This window comes from Myxocyprinus asiaticus, chromosome 4, assembly GCF_019703515.2.
Source record: "Myxocyprinus asiaticus isolate MX2 ecotype Aquarium Trade chromosome 4, UBuf_Myxa_2, whole genome shotgun sequence".
NCBI classification, from domain to species: Eukaryota; Metazoa; Chordata; class Actinopteri; order Cypriniformes; family Catostomidae; genus Myxocyprinus; species Myxocyprinus asiaticus.
The window spans coordinates 20,714,627-20,734,548 of NC_059347.1; the positions used below are offsets into that span (position 1 = coordinate 20,714,627).

Here is a 19,922-nt window from a genome sequence, read left to right on the forward strand (position 1 = left end):
ATGTTATTAACCGTTCTTTTATTATGCTCTAACTGGTTACCATTTGGAAAAGAGACTGTGGAACGCCAGAACCTGAAAAAACACTGTTTCTGCTCAGAATGAACCGAAATGAAAAACATTTAGTTTTAAGTCCCTGGTTCCAATTACTTTTGCAAATAGCACTTAACATGTCATTAAACAATTGATGATCATTTACAACATGTTAGGAGAAAGTGTGCAACCTCAAAATAAGCAGGGGAAGGTGTCCTGCATAACCCTTATAATTCTACTCTGCACGTCACACTTTTTACTCCAGTGAATATTTCTCAAGGTAGGTTTATTTTTAAAAAGTCAATTTCTTATTCACACTGCATAACGTCTTTACATAAAGACTTTATGCATATTTTCACAAGCAGCCTGTGATGCCCAAAAAGCTGTCTAGAAAGGAAGCTCGCTAGGTTTTGACACCTAGCCCACTGAAGCCTGTTGGTGGCGTGTCAACTACAGCAACTACAGGGTGCCACCTGCATATGCAGACAGCACAAGAAGCTCGCGACTGCTCGTCTTCATTTGCGTCGTATTCAAAAATAATAAACATAGACGGGCGTAGATCTTTTCAAGGCAAACTCAGCTGGCGTTTGTTAAATCATGATCTGTTGATATTCCGACTGTATCAGGCACTCGGCTGTGTTAGCATGTCTGCTAGCTGCGACTTTACTTGACTGAAGATCTTTAGACATGTCGCGTCAGTAACATATACATCCAAGTGTCTGTATTTAACAGAAAGGCCGTCGTCGTCGTCGTTGTCTTGTGCGAAAGTCCTATGGTCGAGTTTTGTAAATAAGAGCAGCAGCAGCAGCCCTTGCTAACGCGAAGCTAGCCGTCTAAATTTGACCCTAAACATCTTCGCGAGCTGCGTTTCAAGTCAACTAACGGGATGGACACACGATCGACCCTCACGTAAATGAGAACGAGCGAAAAATATCGGGAACATAAGCAGCAGAATGGATTAAATGACTGTTACCCTTGAATATTTAAAGTTTAAAGTGCGCTGCTCCTCACGCGAGTTAGCTAGCCGTGCACGCTAGCTCAGCAACCCCAAACAAGTAAGTATTTCTCTTCACACTAGTCATTTTTCTTAGACAGATGTGACTCTTTCTTTAAATTAAGACTTTTTACTTGTATATTGCACTATGTGAGGCCATACTTTGCTCAGTGTTGCAGATTCAATGCATGCTTTGCTTTAAAATGCTGTTTTTTCAATGTAACAGGGTAGCCAGTTTGGCACACTGGCAATCTGTCTTCCTTTATCGTTTGTAAATGAACTGAGTACATGAGTGTAACCTGAAGACAATATCAAGTACGCTCATTTTACCACAATTCATACATATATTTGTGAGGTTCTCTCTTAAAGGAACTCTTAGAAACTTTTGACAGCTCCAATCTGCCTACGCAGCTTCCACCATATATATAAAGGTTACCACATTGCAAAGTGATCATGTTAGGATTAAAGCAAAGTTGTGGTTAGACTGCAGAAATGCTTCGCATCCGCGTTTGAAAAAGTGATGTTTTATAAGAAAAGAAAAAAAAAAACTCTACAAATCTCCTCCGCAGGAAGTCAAGCGCACTCACTTCTGTGTTCTGACTCACGATAATCACTCCATTTTCAGGCCTTGCTCTTTCATAGCGTTTTTGTGGTACTGCTTTTCTATATAAATGAATATTAAAGATGGACATTTGATTGAATGCCCTTAATTAGCTTGTTTAAGATATGATTGAATACTCAGCTCTTCCTTCACTCACATTCTGTCCTCAGAGGCTATAAATGCTTTAGCAATACAAATGTACTAACAGGCCTATTTATTATGCCAATAAAGAACTGAAACTGAATACTTGATTTTAAAAAGTCATTGAACTGTGCTGTTTCATGTTATCACTATATCAGACCAAAGACTTTTAATAGAACATTAAAAGAAATTTAGAAGTCAACGCTAAAGCAAAATGCACCCTGTTTACTTCTTAAATGTATGTTCCTGATCTTATTGCGAGCAGTTCATCGGTGGGTATTATTCCAAAGGATCTAAATTAGTTAAAGCTGCGTTCCATTTAAAGTGGGATGTTCCTACTTGATTTCCTATCTCCGACCATTAAGGCAACCTAGGCTGCGTTCCACTTCACTTTAAACATCCACTTGTTATCTCCCCTAAGCACTTCCCCTCAGGGGAATCCCCACCGCCATTTTTGAAGTCTGTTCCACTTTAAGTGAGCGAGGGCAGTTTCTGTTGACAGACCCTCAACCCCTCGATTTTGACAGAGGGAGTGAGTCTACTCTGATGTACGCTTCAGGCAGCTCCATATCCCACAATACAACTCGATTGTGACGTGACAGCAGATTGCACTTAATATTATTTAATAAAAGTGAATGTTTATGACTAACTTTGTACATCTCCCTGGGTGCCGACATGTTGGTGTGATGTCATGCACCTGCATCTCGGTGAAATCAGAGTTTAATATTTCCACACGAGTTTCCAATTTGGAAGTCCGACTTCGAGTGGCGTTACATTGCACTTTTCCTAGAAGGAAGCTGGAAATTCCAGCTTTCTGAGTTGAATCTGGAATGCAACATAACTTTCATTTTCTGCTGATGTCATCAAGCCCTTATTCCCAAGTGTTGTTGGGAATATGGGCACATGTGAGCTCCATTTTCTGGGTGAAATGTCCACGGAGGGGTGCATAAAGCGAGTTGTTTTCAGCAGCACAGGCAGTAATACAGTGAGGAGGAATGCATATTTTATAAACTGAACCACCAAATCTAAACCTAACTATCAGTGGAGTAAAAATGTTATGTTAGAGGGAAAATGCAACCTCTGAATCGGGCTCATCACAGATTATGCAGACACGATTTCTTCCTATTTTCAACATGAGGTCTGAACCTGGGTCTCCCACATCACTGATGCAACGTGCTTCCTGTTGTGCCACAGTGAAAGGTAAACATGCTGGAGCCAATGCAAAAATGATGCTGCTTGTCGGTGTGTCTGCATAATGTGGCCGATCCTAGGGTACCAGAACTCTCGGAAACAACATGCTGACTTCCCTTGTGATCATGCTGGCGATGAATGCTATCAGATTCATGATTGTTGGTTAAAAACAGAAAAACTAGCCTAACTTTTGAAAGTCTAGTGTTCTGATGCTTGTGATACTGAAGAAGCCTTATTGTAAAACTCTAGCCTTAAGCTGTAAAGACAAAAGCTTTCACTTTAATTGGAGTCATTTATATTTCTTGGAGAAGATTTCATAATCCTCTGAATGGCCTTTGTGTCCTGTTTTTTGATGTTGCCAAAGCAAACACCAGCAATGGTGACACACTCAGAATGACTATAATAGCAGTTCCCCAAGTCAGTTCCTCTTCTGGCGCACTTCCTATAGTATTGCAGTAAAGCTGTTGGCATAGCCCTGTTTTGTCTTTTATAGGAATGTCCAGGGTTCAATACAAGTTAAGGTCTATCAGCTGCATTTGTGGCAATGTTGATTACAACAAAAATAATTTCGACTCATCCCTCGTTATTTAAAAAAAAGAAGCAAACATTTTTTATTCTGTAAGGTACTTACAATGAATGATTCAAAAGTATTGCCACAGGACTTATGTGACTCATGTTAACACAATAAGTGTTAACATGACTAGTGTAATAACATCGCTTATTACATGGCTCTCTGGAATACTCAATTCTGATCATTCCTGCTTTTCGGATCACTGTGCGATCTCTACAAGTAAGGTAATAAAATAATGTAAACCCAAATCATTGTTTCGTGTGCATTTATGTATTTATTTGGCAAGGAGACTTGTAATAAGATACATAATGAGCAGTCAGACATTAATTAATTAGTCTACAAAATAAACACCTACAGAACTCCGACGCAAAACCAAAGGTGGATTTCAGCTGTTAATTTCAACGCAAATCAATATTTTGTGTTCATGTATTTATTTATTTGGTTGGTAGCCATGTAATAAGCGGGATTATGTACAGTCAGCCAGTTGTTATCGCAAAGTCAATCCCTTCTGATACTTCGTGTCGGGGTCCTGATCATCCTGATATTTTGCGATAACAGCTGGCTGACTGTACATTATCCCTTACCTGCTAACCTTAAGTGTGTCCCAGATCACATACTCCTGCACTGTTTTACACCATTTTGTTGTGTAAATAGTATGTTCACACTGAAAATGCAATGAGAAAAAGAGTACTACAAGTTATTGGACGATGTACGTCTTCAACCGAAATAATGGAGTGTGGCGTGTTGGTCACTTCATGCACTCAGCATTCGCGGCTTGCTCTATGTAGCGGAAGGAGCGGGGTTAGCTGGCCGTGATGATTTATGGTGAATATGGCTTTACCATCATCCCACGCCATGTGAATCTGTAGGTTATTTGGGATATAATTGTTAGACTGAAGTTGGCTAAAGCTAGCGGCAACACATCGTATGCATTTGAAACATCCCTTCTGTTAACTGAAATACGATGAATGCTTGCTTGTAGTAAAAAAAAAAGTTCCATTTCCATTTTGGAAATGTTCCTTGTTCCATTTGGGACAATACTGCACTTAGAAAATTCATAGATGGCCAAGTGCATAGTGTAAAGCTTAAGTGTATAGGGCCTCATTTGGGACACAGCTCTTGTCTATGTAAAGTTATATCCAATATTTAAATGTAGTTGTAATGGCGATAAACCCTGTATCAGCATAAAAAATAATGCTGATAAACCCTGTAATGCTGTTTGTTACTTCCCTGTTTACATGGAGCTGATTGGGTATTTTACCAGAATTTTGTCTTAAAGGAATAGTTTACCCAAAATTTAAATAGTTATTTACTCACGCTAATGTTGCTCCAAACCTGTTTGACTTTCTTCCATTGAACACAAAAGGTGAATTTTTAAACAGCCTTCACATGGGGGGCTTGGGTAGCTCAGCAAGTATTGATGCTGACTACCACCCCTGGAGTCACAAGTTCAAATCCAGGGCGTGCTGAGTGACTCCAGCCAGGTCTCCTAAGCAACCAAATTGGCCCGGTTGCTAGGGAGGGTAGAGACACATGTAGTTGGGCATAACTGTTTTCTTCCCCATGATCCACATTAGAGAGGATGTAATTGCTGCGTGGGCGAGCAGAATAGGGCGCGCGCCAGGATTTTGACAGTTCGTTACGAACTTCAGGGAAGAACTGGGCAGATCTATGGGATGCGATCACTTAATGGCATCCGGACTACAGGAACCATTCATGAAGGCGAGATTGTGTAGATTCCTCTGGAGGAGACCACACGATATCAAGCTCTTCGACCACCTTTGAAAGGACGCGAAGCATCTCCTTGTCAGTGGCGCGTACGCACTCCTCGCCCTCGCTGGGTGAAGGGGCTGTAGCGTCATCCACTGACCACTCGCCTAACGCAGCGAGGGACATGACATTATCATCATCCCCAGCGTCAGAACCGCCGAACGAGACGAGGCCGTGCGCTCCTGCGGAGGTGTGAGCTTGTCACACACATAATGTATCGACATAGATGCTTTACATGGAGATTGAGGGGCTCGGGGGGTATGTGCCTGCACGAGGACCACCTCAAATTCATCCTGCTTGACCTCACAGCCTTGCCGTGCCTCCTCTTGTGATCCCTCGGGTGTCACAGAAGAGGCGGGTGGGAGGGCGTGGGAGGCTGAATCGTCCCTCAGAACGAGGGTGATTTGTGAATGACGCAGCTTGAGACGGCGTCGCCCAGAGAATGTAGCTCTAATGCTGATCTGATGGGGGGATGTGCCTCAAGGAACACTTACAGGACATCTTTTAAAAGATCGAACACGTAAGCGACTCTATAGCGACATATATATACAAAAATAACAATACACAATTGCTTATAAAGATACACAACTCCTGCTGAAGCGCTGTGGGGAATCAGGATGCTGAAGCGGCCCGTTTACCAGCGAAGTGTCAAGCAGCGAGGCGGAGTGATGTTTGCTGGAGCACTGCAGGGGATTGGAGAGTCTTCTCATTGCCGTGTAGATCCCGCCCGCTGACTCGTGTAGTCGACAGCGAAGCAGAAGAAGGCTTCTAGACGAGAGATGAATCGCTGTCTTGAAGAAAATTCTGAAGAATGGTGTTTGCGCACCTGCTTTTATAGCGGACAGCTTCACGCCTAAAAGGGCGGGGCTCAAACACCATAGCCAATATTAGAATATTGGCATTATTGTAGAGAGGTTTCAACTAGGTCGTGTGGAAGGACACTCCCCATATATGTTAGCAAACGCAATGTCAAATGAACTGAGTTGTAAGGGAATCATTATTTGTTACTCTCAAATAAGACTTATTGTAGGGTCACTTAGTTATTCAATTTCTAATAATAATCTACATAAAACAAACATCACATAACACATTCCATGTTTCTAAGGCCAAAACCAGGAGTCTGAGATTTCTTTTTGCTAGCGTTTGTTCTACAGGTTTACGATAATCAATAGAGAGTTTAATCCACTGTTTTTTTTTTAACATCTGTCTCTTCAAACGTTTGCTAAACAGGTTTTATTGTCATATAATGTAGAAATGTTGGCTCATTAATGTGTATTATTTAATAAAAGTGAAGGTTTATTATTGACTGTAAATCTCCCTCGGTGCCGACATGTTACACACCTGCATTTCAGCTAAATCAGAGCTGAAGATTTCCGCACGAGTTGTAAAGTGGCGTTCCATTGCAGTTTTCTCAGTATGAAGTTTAAAATTCCGAGTTAAATGGGTGGAAGCATAAATCATCACAGCAACAAACTTGTTGTGCATGAAAATCCCAGGAGATCAGCAGTTACAGAAATACTCAAACCAGCCCATCTGGCACCAACTATCATCCTTGCGATTATCTAATCAGCCAATTGTGTGGCAGCAGTGCATAAAATCATGCATATACGGGTCAGGAGCTTCAGTTAATGTTCACATCAACCATCAGAATGGGGGAAAAAATGTGATCTCAGTGATTTGGATCATGGGCCGGTTTGAGTATTGCTGTTACTGTTGATCTCCTGGGATTTTCACGCATAACATTCTCTAAATTTTACTCCAAATGGTGCCAAAAACATCTAGTGAGCAGCAGTTCTGTGGACGGAAATGCCTTGCTGATGAGAGAAATCAACAGAGAATGGCCATACTGGTTTGAACTGACAAAGTCTACAGTAATGAGTGAGAAGAATATCATCTCAGGATACTATTCTGATATGCGGGTTGGCGCTGTTTTGGCAGCACGAGGGGGACCTACACAATATTAGGCAGGTGGTTTTAATGTTGTGGCTAATCGGTGTGTATATGTATATATAAGTACATGTCTATGTGCCCCCTCGCCTGAGTACTCGAGTAATTACATTGAATACTCAAGTACACAAAATGACCAAAATGCCCATCCCTAATGGATAGTATATTTTAGTGTATATGATGTTCATTTTGATTACAAATGGGAAAAGAAATATCCCTCAGCAAATGTGGTTAATTCTTCTTCTGCCTTGGTACATTAAGAAAAAGTTTATTTACAGATTTTATTTAATCGTTTATTTTATCAATATTTAATTATTAGTTTTTCATCATTTTGGTCACATTTTAGAACAAGTGCTAAAAGGGCACTGTCCCTTTAAGAATAGCTGCAGTTCATTGAGCATCTCACAGAAGTGTTTTGTTTGAATGCTTAATATGAAATTGAATGGCTTTTTTACCGCATCTGTGCTATGTGTAGTGGTTGACCGATATATCGCCAAGGGTGATAAATCGGCCGATATTCAGAATTTTTTTAATTATTGGCATCAGCCGATAAATTTTCCCCTTTGGCCGATTTGTTTCTTGAGGGCACTGAGAATCGCCTGCTTGCATGTGACGCGACTGTGACATGTAAACGATCAGCCATGGTTCGTTTTGTTGTTACTTGCCATCTGACTACAATAATAGACCGGTGTGCAACACAGTGTCATTTAAATGATCCGCATATCAGAGCCGCGGCAGACACGGTTGAGCTCATAATGATAAAGTGCTCGACTGTTTCATTCTCCCTGTCTCTCCTCAACAGTTCCCTGTAACTTTTAACTGTCTTGTCTAATGATAAAAAGGCAAATATCAATAAAACGAATATCATATACGGTCTTCAAATATGCGCATATCTCGTTTAAACGGATGTAATAAACCAACCTCACAAAACTTCAGCAGATCCAGCATCCTATGGAGTGTTCATAAATCTTCCTCTGAAGCACGTATTCTAACAGTCTCTCCTCAACAGTTCCCTGTAACTTTTAACTTTCTTTTCTAATGATCAAAGGCAAATATCAATAAAACTTCTATTATATAGCGTCTGCAAATATGCAGATATTTCGTTTAAACAGATGTAATTCATGAACCTCATGAATATCCAGCGTTTTCTTCCCATCGAGCGCTCATCTAATATCTTCATCTGAAGCGCGTATTATATCAGCCAGAATCAAAACTGCAGGATCAAATGTTCCTCTGATTCACAAAACATGACGGTCAACTCCGTGACAATCCAAGTAGGTGATCCGCACGAGCACGCAAGTGCAACTTAAAAGCGCTTTGTGTGCTATAAGTAAATGTCTTATTCACTATGCACTGTATGTACAGTTGGTTTGATTCTGCCTTTTGTGAGAAAATGCAATTACTAATGCACACATGCCATCCATGGTTGCTGGACTACTGTGTGTACTGTTATATCCTTCTTCCTAATATAGTAACAATTACTTCGTGCAAATAAATTACTAAAATTTGATGACTAAACAGAAATCAGAAGAAACTACTGTCTACCATTTAAAGTACAATATTATTTTAGATTATTTTTTAAAAAGTTAAAGTTTTTTGTGAAATTGAGTAAATACAGTGTTAAATAAGAGGTTTATTCATTTTTTAAGCAATTTTATGTTTCTGTTATTTACTATATTAAATAGTGTTATATATCGGCATTGTATCGGCTTATCGGCCACCCTGCTCTCTGGATATCGGCATCGGCCATTAAAAAAACCCAGATTGTTCGATCACTAGCTATGTGGTTAGTATAAAACTTTTCTGTTTCTTTTTGTTGTTGTTTTTGATCAACGGGTATTAAAAGAGACATTTTTCAATGACAAATGGGTTGCATGGATCTTTGGACACACATTACATGTCAAACCGAGTCAAACGGAATGAGTCAAACCAAACTTTTACTCTCAACACTCAGTGAAAGGATCTCGGTGCTGAACAGCTTCACCAATATAGTACTCAACCACTGGTGAGTGAACTCTGAACATTTACCAGCCAGTGGCTAATTACAGACATTTTTAGCTGTATAGCAAGAAAATTGCGAGTGATTTGCTCTCATTGTACAGGTTTGCACATAGAGTAAAAGATCGATCCCTGGATTTTAAGAATCAATTTCAGGATTAATCTGAAAAACTTTTTTTTTTTTTTTTTTTTTTACCCAGCCCTAATCTTTATATTCAATTAAATTCCTTTTATTGGAACATTATATCTTTTTTTCCTCAAGCAAAAAAGGTTTGGCAAATTCAATGCATTTCCAGTCACCTAGATGAAACCTAACATAAGTTTTGTTGTTTTACTTTCCCACTAAATGTCCACTTCCAGGTGAATGTTGCTGCTTCATCTCTTGTTGCTTGTGTCTCTGTGATGGACATGGAGACAGCTGCCTGTGAGCCAACTCATCAGAATGGTTACGTCCACCGTGAGGAGCTCTGCCTGAAGCAGCCCACCGTTCTCAAAATCCACCTCTACCACAGCAGCCGGAGCGATGCTGACTGCCCAACACTCAGTTACCCACAAGGAGAGTACATTACCGAACAGCTCATCGTCGACACTGCCAAGGAGTGTGGTCAGTCGTACACATCATACAGTAATAAAAAACAGAGAACCTACAAATGTAGTCTAGTTTTAGCAATTAGAAGATATTCTCCATCACAACATTCAATATTCTTTATATTTATGCTATATGTTACACCGTGTCCACTGTGCCACTTCTGAATCTACAGTGCTATGGCAAAATAAATTATATTTTACTTTAGTAATGCATTTGCATTCTGAATTAAGTGTGGGTTAAATGAGTTAAAAGGGCCAGGTACTGCAAAACAACACAAAGACAACACATCTTTCTATTGCATTGTCTTCGATGGCTGCTTACGTTAAAACAAACATACAGCATAGCCCATTTCACAAATGTGTGATGAGCCGGTGAATTTAATGAATCACTAAAAAAAGACTCTCTAACTACTAAAATATTGTTTAAAAATCCGAATCCCTCTAACAAATCTTTAACTGAATCCATCAGAGTGGTTACTGATTTAACATCTGAATCACTTACTGAATTGCATGTGTCCATTATTGATTATGATTATTGATTGAGAACACGCAGTGTTGAATTAGTCTTCAGTTTTGTTTTGTTTTTCTTTCAAGCACAAAATGAAACTAAAGAAGCCACAAACAGTGCACTTACTGTGATTATTATGTAAACAATTATTGGGGACACATTGAATGAAAGGGGATTCTAATGTGTGTATCAGGTGCAGTTTTAATGGCTTACATAACATGAGATCCTGCCAGTCCACCTGTATTTACTGTTTAACAATGATAAACATCAGCCCAAGAGCTTGCAGTTGGACCCCAGCAGGGCCATGGTGACACGTGTGATTGTGTTTTTAGATGTCGCACTTAGACACTTTTTTTTCTTGTTAGCTGACTTCATTTACAGTGTTTTGAATGGTGCTGCTATTAAAACCTATTCAAAGGACTAGTACGATCAATGCATTGCTTAACGGTTTCATTCATTCATGAATTTTTAGACACATTTGTTTTTTTTATAGTTAATTTGTTACATATATATATATATATATATATATATATATATATATTGTGTGTATTATAAAAAAACTAAATGTAATTGCTTTAGACTAAATTCATCCAGACATAACTAGTAAATACCTCTTACCAGGATACATATCGCACACAGTGTGCAAGGAATGGTACAATTACATAACACTTGACCTGATTGTTTTTTTTGGTGAATCATGATTTCAGGTATTAATTGTCAACAAACATATAAATAAAATGTATAGTGAAGATCTTGGTAATGTTTTGGAACACAAGACTCAACTATTAATGAACGGAAATTTTTTTCGGCATTATAACATATCACACTATTATATTTTGTGTATATACTACTGTATATGGTATTAATAATAGTGTGTGTGTGTATATATATATATATATATATATATATATATATATATATATATATATATATATATATATATATATTAGTGTCTGTAAATTATATCCATGAAACAATATCTATTATCATTATTATTATGCTATCATAGACTGCTATCATTATACTATGATATATTCCTATATCACAGAAACATATCCATTACATTTTGAATGAATTGACCTTAAGGCTGCTTTCTGGTGGGCTCTCTGTCTCACTTTCTGCTCTTTATGTTCATGTGTTCTCCCACAGGAGTGTCACCAGTCTACTGCAGCCTGTTTGGACTGTACAGAGAAGATGAAGGGGTCTGGCTATCACCCAATCATGTTCTTCATTTAGACGAAACAGCCAATGAGAATTTGTTGTTTAGAATTAGGTAATTTTGTAATAAAGTAAGCATCATCTTTCACTGAATTGTTATATAGTTCCGTTCACACAGCGTTTGCCGAAAATGCGGTTTTGAGTCCTGAAAATTAACAGGTGTCACTTCGGTTCTAGAATGCGGTTGTCACTCTCATAAATAACTGAACTGTGTGTGAGCGTAAGCTGTATATCCTTAAAGGAATGTTCCGTGTTCAATACAAGTTAAGCTCAATCAACAGCATTTGTGGGGGCCTGGGTATCTCAGTGGTAAAAGACTGGAGTTCGCTAGCTCAAATCCCAGGGCGTGCTGAGTGACTCCAGCCAGGTCTCCTAAGCAACCAAATTGGCCTGGTTGCTAGGGAGGGTAGAGTCACATGGGGTAACCTCTTCGTGGTCGCTATAATGTGGTTCGTTCTCGGTGGGCCACGCGGTGAGTTGAGCGCAGATGCCGCGGTGGATGGCGTGAAGCATCCACGCGCTATGTCTCCGTGGCAACACGCTCAACAAGCCACGTGATAAGATGCGCGAGTTGATGGTCTCAGACGTGGAGGCAACTGGGATTCATCGTCTGCCACCTGGATTGAGGCGAATCACTACGCGACCACGAGGACTAAAAAAAGTGCACTGGGAATTGGGCATTCCAAACTTGGTAAAAAAAATAAATTAAAAAAATCAACAGCATTTGTGGCCTAATGTTGATTACCACAGAAATGTATTACGACTCTTCCCTCTATTTCTTAAAAAAAAAAAAAACACCAATCGAGGTTACAGTGAGGCACTTAAAATGGAAATGAATGGGGGGCGATTTCTGAACATTAAAATACTCACTTAAGTATAGCAACAATACATAAGCAGTTTGCATGTAAACATGATTTTAGTGTGATAAAATCACTTACTAACATTTTAAGTTTGAAGTAATAGCCAATTTTATAAAACAAATTCTGCCATGACGATGTAATGTCAACAAATCCTAAAACGGCTGTAAAAATGACAGTTTAAACAAGTTTACAGCTCGAATAATACACAAGTTTGAACAATAATTAATGTAATTGCTTTTATAAAATTATAAGCATCACATTTCTCCCTTTAAACCCTCCAAATTTGGCCACATACACTTTCATTTTCCCCATTCATTTCCATTGTAAATGCCTCACTGTTTTCTTTTTTTTTCTTTTTTTTTTTTTTTAAGAAAAAGAGGAATGAGTCGAAATTATTGTTTGTGGTAATCAACATTAGGCCACAAATGCTGTTGATTGCACTTTACTTGTATTGAACCTGGAATATTCTTGTAAGTGCCCCATATTTTGTAATATTGTCTACATTTTTGTGTTGGTTGCAGTCAACTTGTGATAGTTTCTGTCAATCTCCACCTCCTCAGGTACTACTTTCCAGGCTGGTACAGTTGTGGGACGTCTCGGGCATATCGCTATGGAGTAACTAAGGGATCTGAGAGTCCTGTACTGGATGACTATGTCATGGCTTACCTCTTTGCCCAGGTGACACTTCACGATATTTACAATCAATTTAGCAAATAAAATTTGCCCACAGTTATTAATTATGTGATTTTGGGCTTTAATAGAATGTACAGTATCTGAAGAATCAGCATAGCAACAATGTCTGTGCTTCACTTGGCCTGAAATTTTTCTTTCTTAATTGAGCATATCCAAATATTATTTAATTGCTGTTTGGCCTAGATGATCTTCTATTGGATATTTTCAGAGATGGGGAACTGTTCTGTCTTTAATCTCACGAGGACAGTTAGATTTTATTTTTTGAATGGTGCTTGCCCATGCACAATTTGTGGCTGGTGATGCTAGGGTGTTGTGGGTGGTTGCCAGGGTGTTGCTATTTGGTTGAACCCACCCCCGAGTCTCTAGGACAGGGCTAGTCAACTGGTGGCCCGTGGGTCAAATATGGCCCACCAGTTATCTTTGTCTGGCCCTCTGAGTGATTTTTGATCAAATTGTCTCGCCATCTAAAATACCAGAGCGTGCGCTATGATCGTTCATAGGCGCGAGCCTCAGCAATCTGCGGTGAGTTTTAGAGCATTCGTTGGCATGTGCAACAGCATTCAGCCGTCATCAGTTGTCCGGACCAGAGCACACATTTAAGCTCTTCTGGCGATAGTTTAGTTGCACTGCTTTGCTAAACATGGATCACACTGTTTAAGCGAGCATATGATAGCATCTTTTTCAATCAAATGTATTTATGAAAATTGCTTTGTTGTGTGGAGTGCGGTCAAATCTACAGATGGAAAAATTATCACCGCAGTTGTTACAGAAGTGTTGTCAGCGCATGTGCACATCTTGGGCAACAAAAGAAAAATCGATGATGAAAACTGAACGTTCAAATAAAATGCGCTGAAAAGTTTGCTTTTATTCACTATTCTTGAAGTACCTAATGATCATGTCTCATCTGTTCAGGGCCTGTAGGGCTTGGAAAAAAATGATAATGTGAAACTGAACCTGCAAATATCCTGATTATATTTTGTTCTATACAGCTGTGAGTCAGCACTCTCAATCACGAACAGCATCAGTTTGTTGTTCTTTTGGCAATGATTACCTACACAAAAATCTGGCTCCTGCACTGGCTATTGTTTGCAAATTCACAATATTTGCAGGACTAATTTTTCCCTCACTGAATAGGATGATAAAATGGAAGAATAGACATTTTCTCTCTTTGATTTTTCCAAAAAGAAAATTTAATTTATATGCATTCTTAAGTAAAAATGACATTTCTATATGGCCATTGTTTTCATATGTGGGTTGATAATGTGAGAGGGCTTTAGCAGATCTAAATGTTTCTCGTTAGTTTTGTAAACAATAGCCCTAAAATATTAAAATTACATTATGTTTTGTTTGTTTGTTTTCAAAGTAAAGTTGATCAAAAATTATTTGTTAGTTAAGAGTATAAGTCATGTTTGTTCTTCAGCCAGATCTTATGAAGGAATTAATGGCCAGACCTTAAATGGCAGGTTTATGGAGGTTTAAGATTAAGCTGAGATTTGTTTGGACTGAGGTGAACTCTCTCTGACCTCATTGGATTAAATGGGTTTATGTCCTGGAAAAGAGCAAGTCTGACACTGTCAGGAGTCATTTTAAACACCTTGTTGAGACAGCAGTTTTGACTGACAAGTGAAAACAAGATGACACAGCAGAATCTGTGGCTGCTAACTTTGTGGTTGAAGCTCTCACAATGTGTTTGCTTTTAGATCTGCTAGCATGCTTTTATTAGTGCCATAGTTTATTTACAATGAAAATATTGTTTAGGATTTTTTTAATTGTTGATCCTTGAACTGATGATTGGCAGTCATCTTTGTAAACAGTGTTTTATTGTATATCATTCCATTTTACTTTTCAAACTTTTTTAAACAAGCCATCTTTTTCCGCGTTTCACACTATTCATAATTTTTTAGACTTTTTTGGTGGTTAAACATTAAACATTGTGTTTCTGCGTACTGTTACGTCTCACGCCTGGTCAAGCCATTCTAGCCTTTCAAAGTATACACTTTTGACCGCTAGCCTGTATGGACACGCTCGATGCATGCACACTACGACTGCTTTGAGATACTCTTAAAGGTGCACTCAGTAATGTTTTCCCTATTAAAAAAGTTTTACTCCTAAAGAAATGAATTGTAATTTTGAAACATATGACCACTCACATGAGATGAGGACTCTAGTCGTATCAGTAATCTTATAAAAGCTGTTTTATTCTATATGGAGAGGGTCCCCTCATGGGGGCTGCCATTTTAGGATCACATGACCAGCTGAATACTACTCATTTAGCCTTAGTAACTGTCCTGTTATTGGACATTTTCACTCTTGGATTGAATTAATCATGGCTGATTGTGTATAGTGAATTTCTACAATGGCATCTGTAACTGAAAACTATTAATTTTGAATTATGCTGCATCCACACCACTAGGTGTCACTGTAAGTCCAAGATGACACAAACAAAATGTTACTGAGTGCACCTTTAAGTTCAGTCAACAGCAGGTGCATGCACAGACAATGTGTGTTTAGAAAGAATGGACTGCACTTGCACAGTCTGTGCGCACTGTGCTGATGACGATATTTGCATCTGGCAACCTGTGAGCGAGACAGAGCTGCATGCATAAAATCTAAGAATTCTTTGGCCTTTAGGAATTGTTTACATAAGTGCACAACAGAATGGAACAGAATACAGGAGTCTCAAGATGTGTTTGTAAAAGATGGACTGTTTTTAACCTGACATTTTAAAATGCAACACTCATGCCGAGAAGTGGCACAACAGCCAAAGACAATCGTCTGAATGTGTATGGCTGCTTTAAAGTACAGGAATTTAAGGACTCTTTTCTAATTAAAGCACTCAAAAATAGTACTGTGCAAAAGTCTTATTAGATTAGATGTTTCACAAAAAAAAATAGTCTTTAGATCCCCAATTCTGAAAAAGTTGGGACAGTGTGGAAAATGCTTATAAAAACAAAAAGGAGTGAGTTGTAAATTCTATTCACCCTGTACTATATTGAAAGCACTAGAGCTACACATTATTTAATGATCTCAGATGTCATCGTATACGGTACATGATCCTCATCCTCACATATAAGGCACTATGTAATCTTTCCCCACATTATCTGTCAGAACTTCTCAAACCCTACTCCCCAGCCTGAATTTTGAAGTCTTCTGATACTGGTCTGCTCGTTGTCCCCAAATTTAGATTAGCATCAATGGGTGCTAGGGCATTCTGTATTGCTGCTCCTAAACTTTGGAATTATCTTCCTCAGAACCTCCTTGAAATACCTTTCTTCTCTTCCTTCAAAACGCATTTGAAAACGTATCTCTTTTCTCTGTACTATCTGTCTTAGTCTGGCCTATGAACTTCTGAGTTTTGCATTTTCTGTTTTTGACTAGTTTTGTGTTGCTTGTAATTTTTTTTTATGTTTATTTTTTATTTTTTTGGCTTTGTGAAGTGACCTTGAGTTCTAGAAAGGCACTATATAACGTATTATTATTATTATTATTATTATTATCATTAGATGTCACTGTCTTAAAAACTGTAATTTGTCTGTATGGATATCATGACATGGGCTTATGAATATTTCGGTAAAACTTCATCAGTCAACACCATTCATTGCTGCATCCACAGATGCAAGTTAAGGCTTTACTATGCAAAGCAGAAGCCATACTGTACATCAACACTGTCAAGAAGCGGCGCTGATTTCTCTGGGCTCTGTCTCATCTGAGATGGAAAGTAGAACCGTGGAATCGTGTTTTGTGGTCCAACAAGTCTGCATTTCAATTTATCAGCTACAGCTCCAAAAGCCATTTTTGGAGCGTGTTGCAATCATCGGATCTGAAATGAGTGTACATTTAAAACAAAAAAAAAACCCTAGTTATATTCACAAGTTAAAACGTGTTGTTGTAGTGCTTAACAATAAAGCACAGGGTGAATAGAATATACAAATCACTCCTGTTTGCTTTATTAGCATTTTCTATACTGTCCCAACTTTTTTGGTATTGGGGTTGTAAAATTACCATCTTAAGACAATAAAGACTTTTGCATAGTATTGATTTTTCTTTTTTTTTTCACGGGGGTGCTTTAATTAGCTGATATCTATGTCTTCTTCTTTAGTGTGTCAATAGAACATATCAGATTTAGATATTTAATACATTCCTTTTGCAAATAGAAAATAATAGAAGTAAAACAAGTAGTCCTGTAGCTGATGGTATGGCTTCCACAGAGCCCGGATCCGGTGGTGTAGTGGTGACTGAAAAGGTGCGCATACTCTGAAATTATCATTGTATGCATTGTAGCTAATATGAGTAGTAATGTTATCTTCTGTTACTAGATACATAAGAATTACGAGTTCGAATCCAGGGTGTGCTGAGTGACTTCAGCCAGGTCTCCTAAGCAACCAAATTGGCCCGGTTGCTAGGGAGGGTAGAGTCACATGGGGTAACCTCCTCATGGTCGCGATTAGTGGTTCTCGCTATCAGTGGGGCACGTGGTAAAGTTGTGCATGGATCGCAGAGAGTAGCATGAGGCTCCACATGCTGGGAGTCTCCACAGTGTCATGCACAATGAGCTACTTGATAAGATGCACGGATTGACTGTCTCAGAAGTGGAGGCAACTGAGAATTGTCCTCCATAACCTGGATTGAGGTGAGTAACTGTGCCACCACAAGGACCTACTAAGTAGTGGGAATTGGGCATTCCAAATTGGGAGGAAAGGGGATAAAATAAATAAAAAGAAATTTCCCACCCCTTACTAAATTGCAAAGTTTGATTGGTTAGCAAATATCCCATCTCGACTGAAACATGTTCTTATTGGTTACTCAGCTGAGTCGGACTGTCTATCTTTCCTGTGCCTTCAGTTCAGTGCTTCCGCCTCCCACTGCTCCGTGAGCATTTAGAGAGAATCTCTAAAAATCATAATTCACTCAACAGCACTGCAGTATTGAGTGAGTAGTTGACTCGAAGTTATGGTTCTAAAGACTAACTTGTTGTGCTGGCGCCATACGTATCATCACTCATTTTAGGTTAGTATATGCAAAATCCTTAGAAAGATAGGTGGGCATATGGGGTATGCTTGCGTATGTGCTAGACTACTCTACTGCCCAGATCTCAATGTCTTTGAGTTAGTCTTGGATTACCGGAAGAGACAGAAGCAACTGAGACAGCCTGAATACATAGAACTGTGGCAAGTTCTCCAAGATGTTTGGAACAACCTATCTGCCAACAACCTTGAAAAACTGCACAAGTATACCTGAGAGAATTGGTGCTATTTTAAAGCCATTTGGTTACACCAAATATTGATGTTGTTTGTTTTTATGTTTACATTGATGTTAATAATTTAACATGAAAAAAAAGCATTATTTTGAAAGCATCCTCATTATACAAATTTTTTTTATAACTGCCAGAAACTTATGCACAGTACTGTAAGTAAGAAAGAATGTAGATAAACTAGTCAACCTCAGTAATCAGCTAGTTGTTTGTTGGACAACAAGTTGACCACCATGACCCATCTCTAAAACTTTTGGCATTGCAATTTGGGGTGCTAAACTGCACTAGAGCAGGGCTTCAAACCCAAGGTTAAAAATGGTATTAAATCTCTTTCAAAATGACTAGTGAAATGTTTCTTAACCCAGGGTCAAAAATGGCCTTAACCTGGGGTTGAAAAAGTGTTCTACAGACATAATTATGTGATTTTTCCTTTTGTGTTTAGTGGAGGAGTGACTTTGTAAATGGCTGGGTGAAGTTATCCAATGACCATGAGACTCAGGAGGAGTGCCTTGGCATGGCTGTGCTGGACATAATGAGGACAGCCAAAGAGAGGCAGTGCTCCCCGCTGGACATCTATTATAACATTAGGTACTAACAGTAATGCAAAAATCTGCCTGATTATTGTTCCTCTCAATTTACCTTATTCACGCTAGAGCAATCTTTGATTTTTAATGGGAATGACAATGAGGCTGTGAGGGATAGACTTACCATATTTCATTGGCATGAATGGTATAAAGCTGTATAAAGCTCCTAGATCACATCTGATTTTCCAAAACTCATGATGTCTGGAGTTCTTTGTATACTGAATGTTCTTGGACAGATATTGTATCAATGTTTTATCTGCGAAGTGATCCAAAAACACTTTAAACTGCAGTACAGCCCATTGAAGAGACTGTAAGTCAATCCCTCACAGCCTCGTTGTCATTCCCATTAAAAATCAAATATGGCACTAGTGTGAATAAGGTCTATATCTCCAGTTTTATGAGTTATTGGCCTATTTGCCCCTGTAATCTCTTCAGGCTTCTTTGGGCCTTTAATTGCCCTTAAGCATCTTCTAATCCCAAACCACAGTCTAATTTCATTTTGTTTACCCTTATAAAAAAGTACTGTGATGGTGCCATGGTACAGTGATGGTATCAGACAGTAAACATCAGGGTCAGATATGAACCAGGGCCAGGTATTTTGAAATGTAGGGGCAAACAATCCCCCCAAATTGAATTACTTTGGTGTTTAATTCATTTTCTAACAGTTATTTTATAATATTCTTTTCTAGACATATCTTGTTATGAGTTCAGACACCATGTTGACAATTTCAATTAATTAATTTAACTAGTAATATAACAAACACTGTGTTAAACACACTGGGTAACACTTTACAATAAGGTTCCATTCGTTAACATTTGCTAACGCATTAGGTATCGTGAACAAACAATGAACAATGTATTTTTTTTTTTTTTTTTACAACATTTATGAATATTAGTTAATGTAAGTTAATAGGAATACAATTGTTCATTGTTTGTTCTTGTTAGTTCATGGTGTATTCATTATAAATTAACTAATG

The 19,922-nt window shown here is 38.6% G+C and overlaps 1 protein-coding gene across 1 annotated transcript in view; it reads left to right on the forward strand.

Moving 5' to 3' along the window:
* Positions 1-467: 467 nt before the first annotated feature.
* LOC127438542 (tyrosine-protein kinase JAK2-like) overlaps positions 468-19,922 on the forward strand; it is a 37,946-nt gene continuing 18,491 nt past the window's right edge. Inside the window, exons 1-5 of the mRNA XM_051694188.1 lie at positions 468-1,085; positions 9,604-9,847; positions 11,489-11,612; positions 12,978-13,095; positions 18,804-18,949. Of these exons, the coding sequence (XP_051550148.1) occupies positions 9,646-9,847; positions 11,489-11,612; positions 12,978-13,095; positions 18,804-18,949 (590 nt within the window). The 5' untranslated portion in view covers positions 468-1,085; positions 9,604-9,645. The remainder of the gene's footprint in view (positions 1,086-9,603; positions 9,848-11,488; positions 11,613-12,977; positions 13,096-18,803; positions 18,950-19,922) is intronic.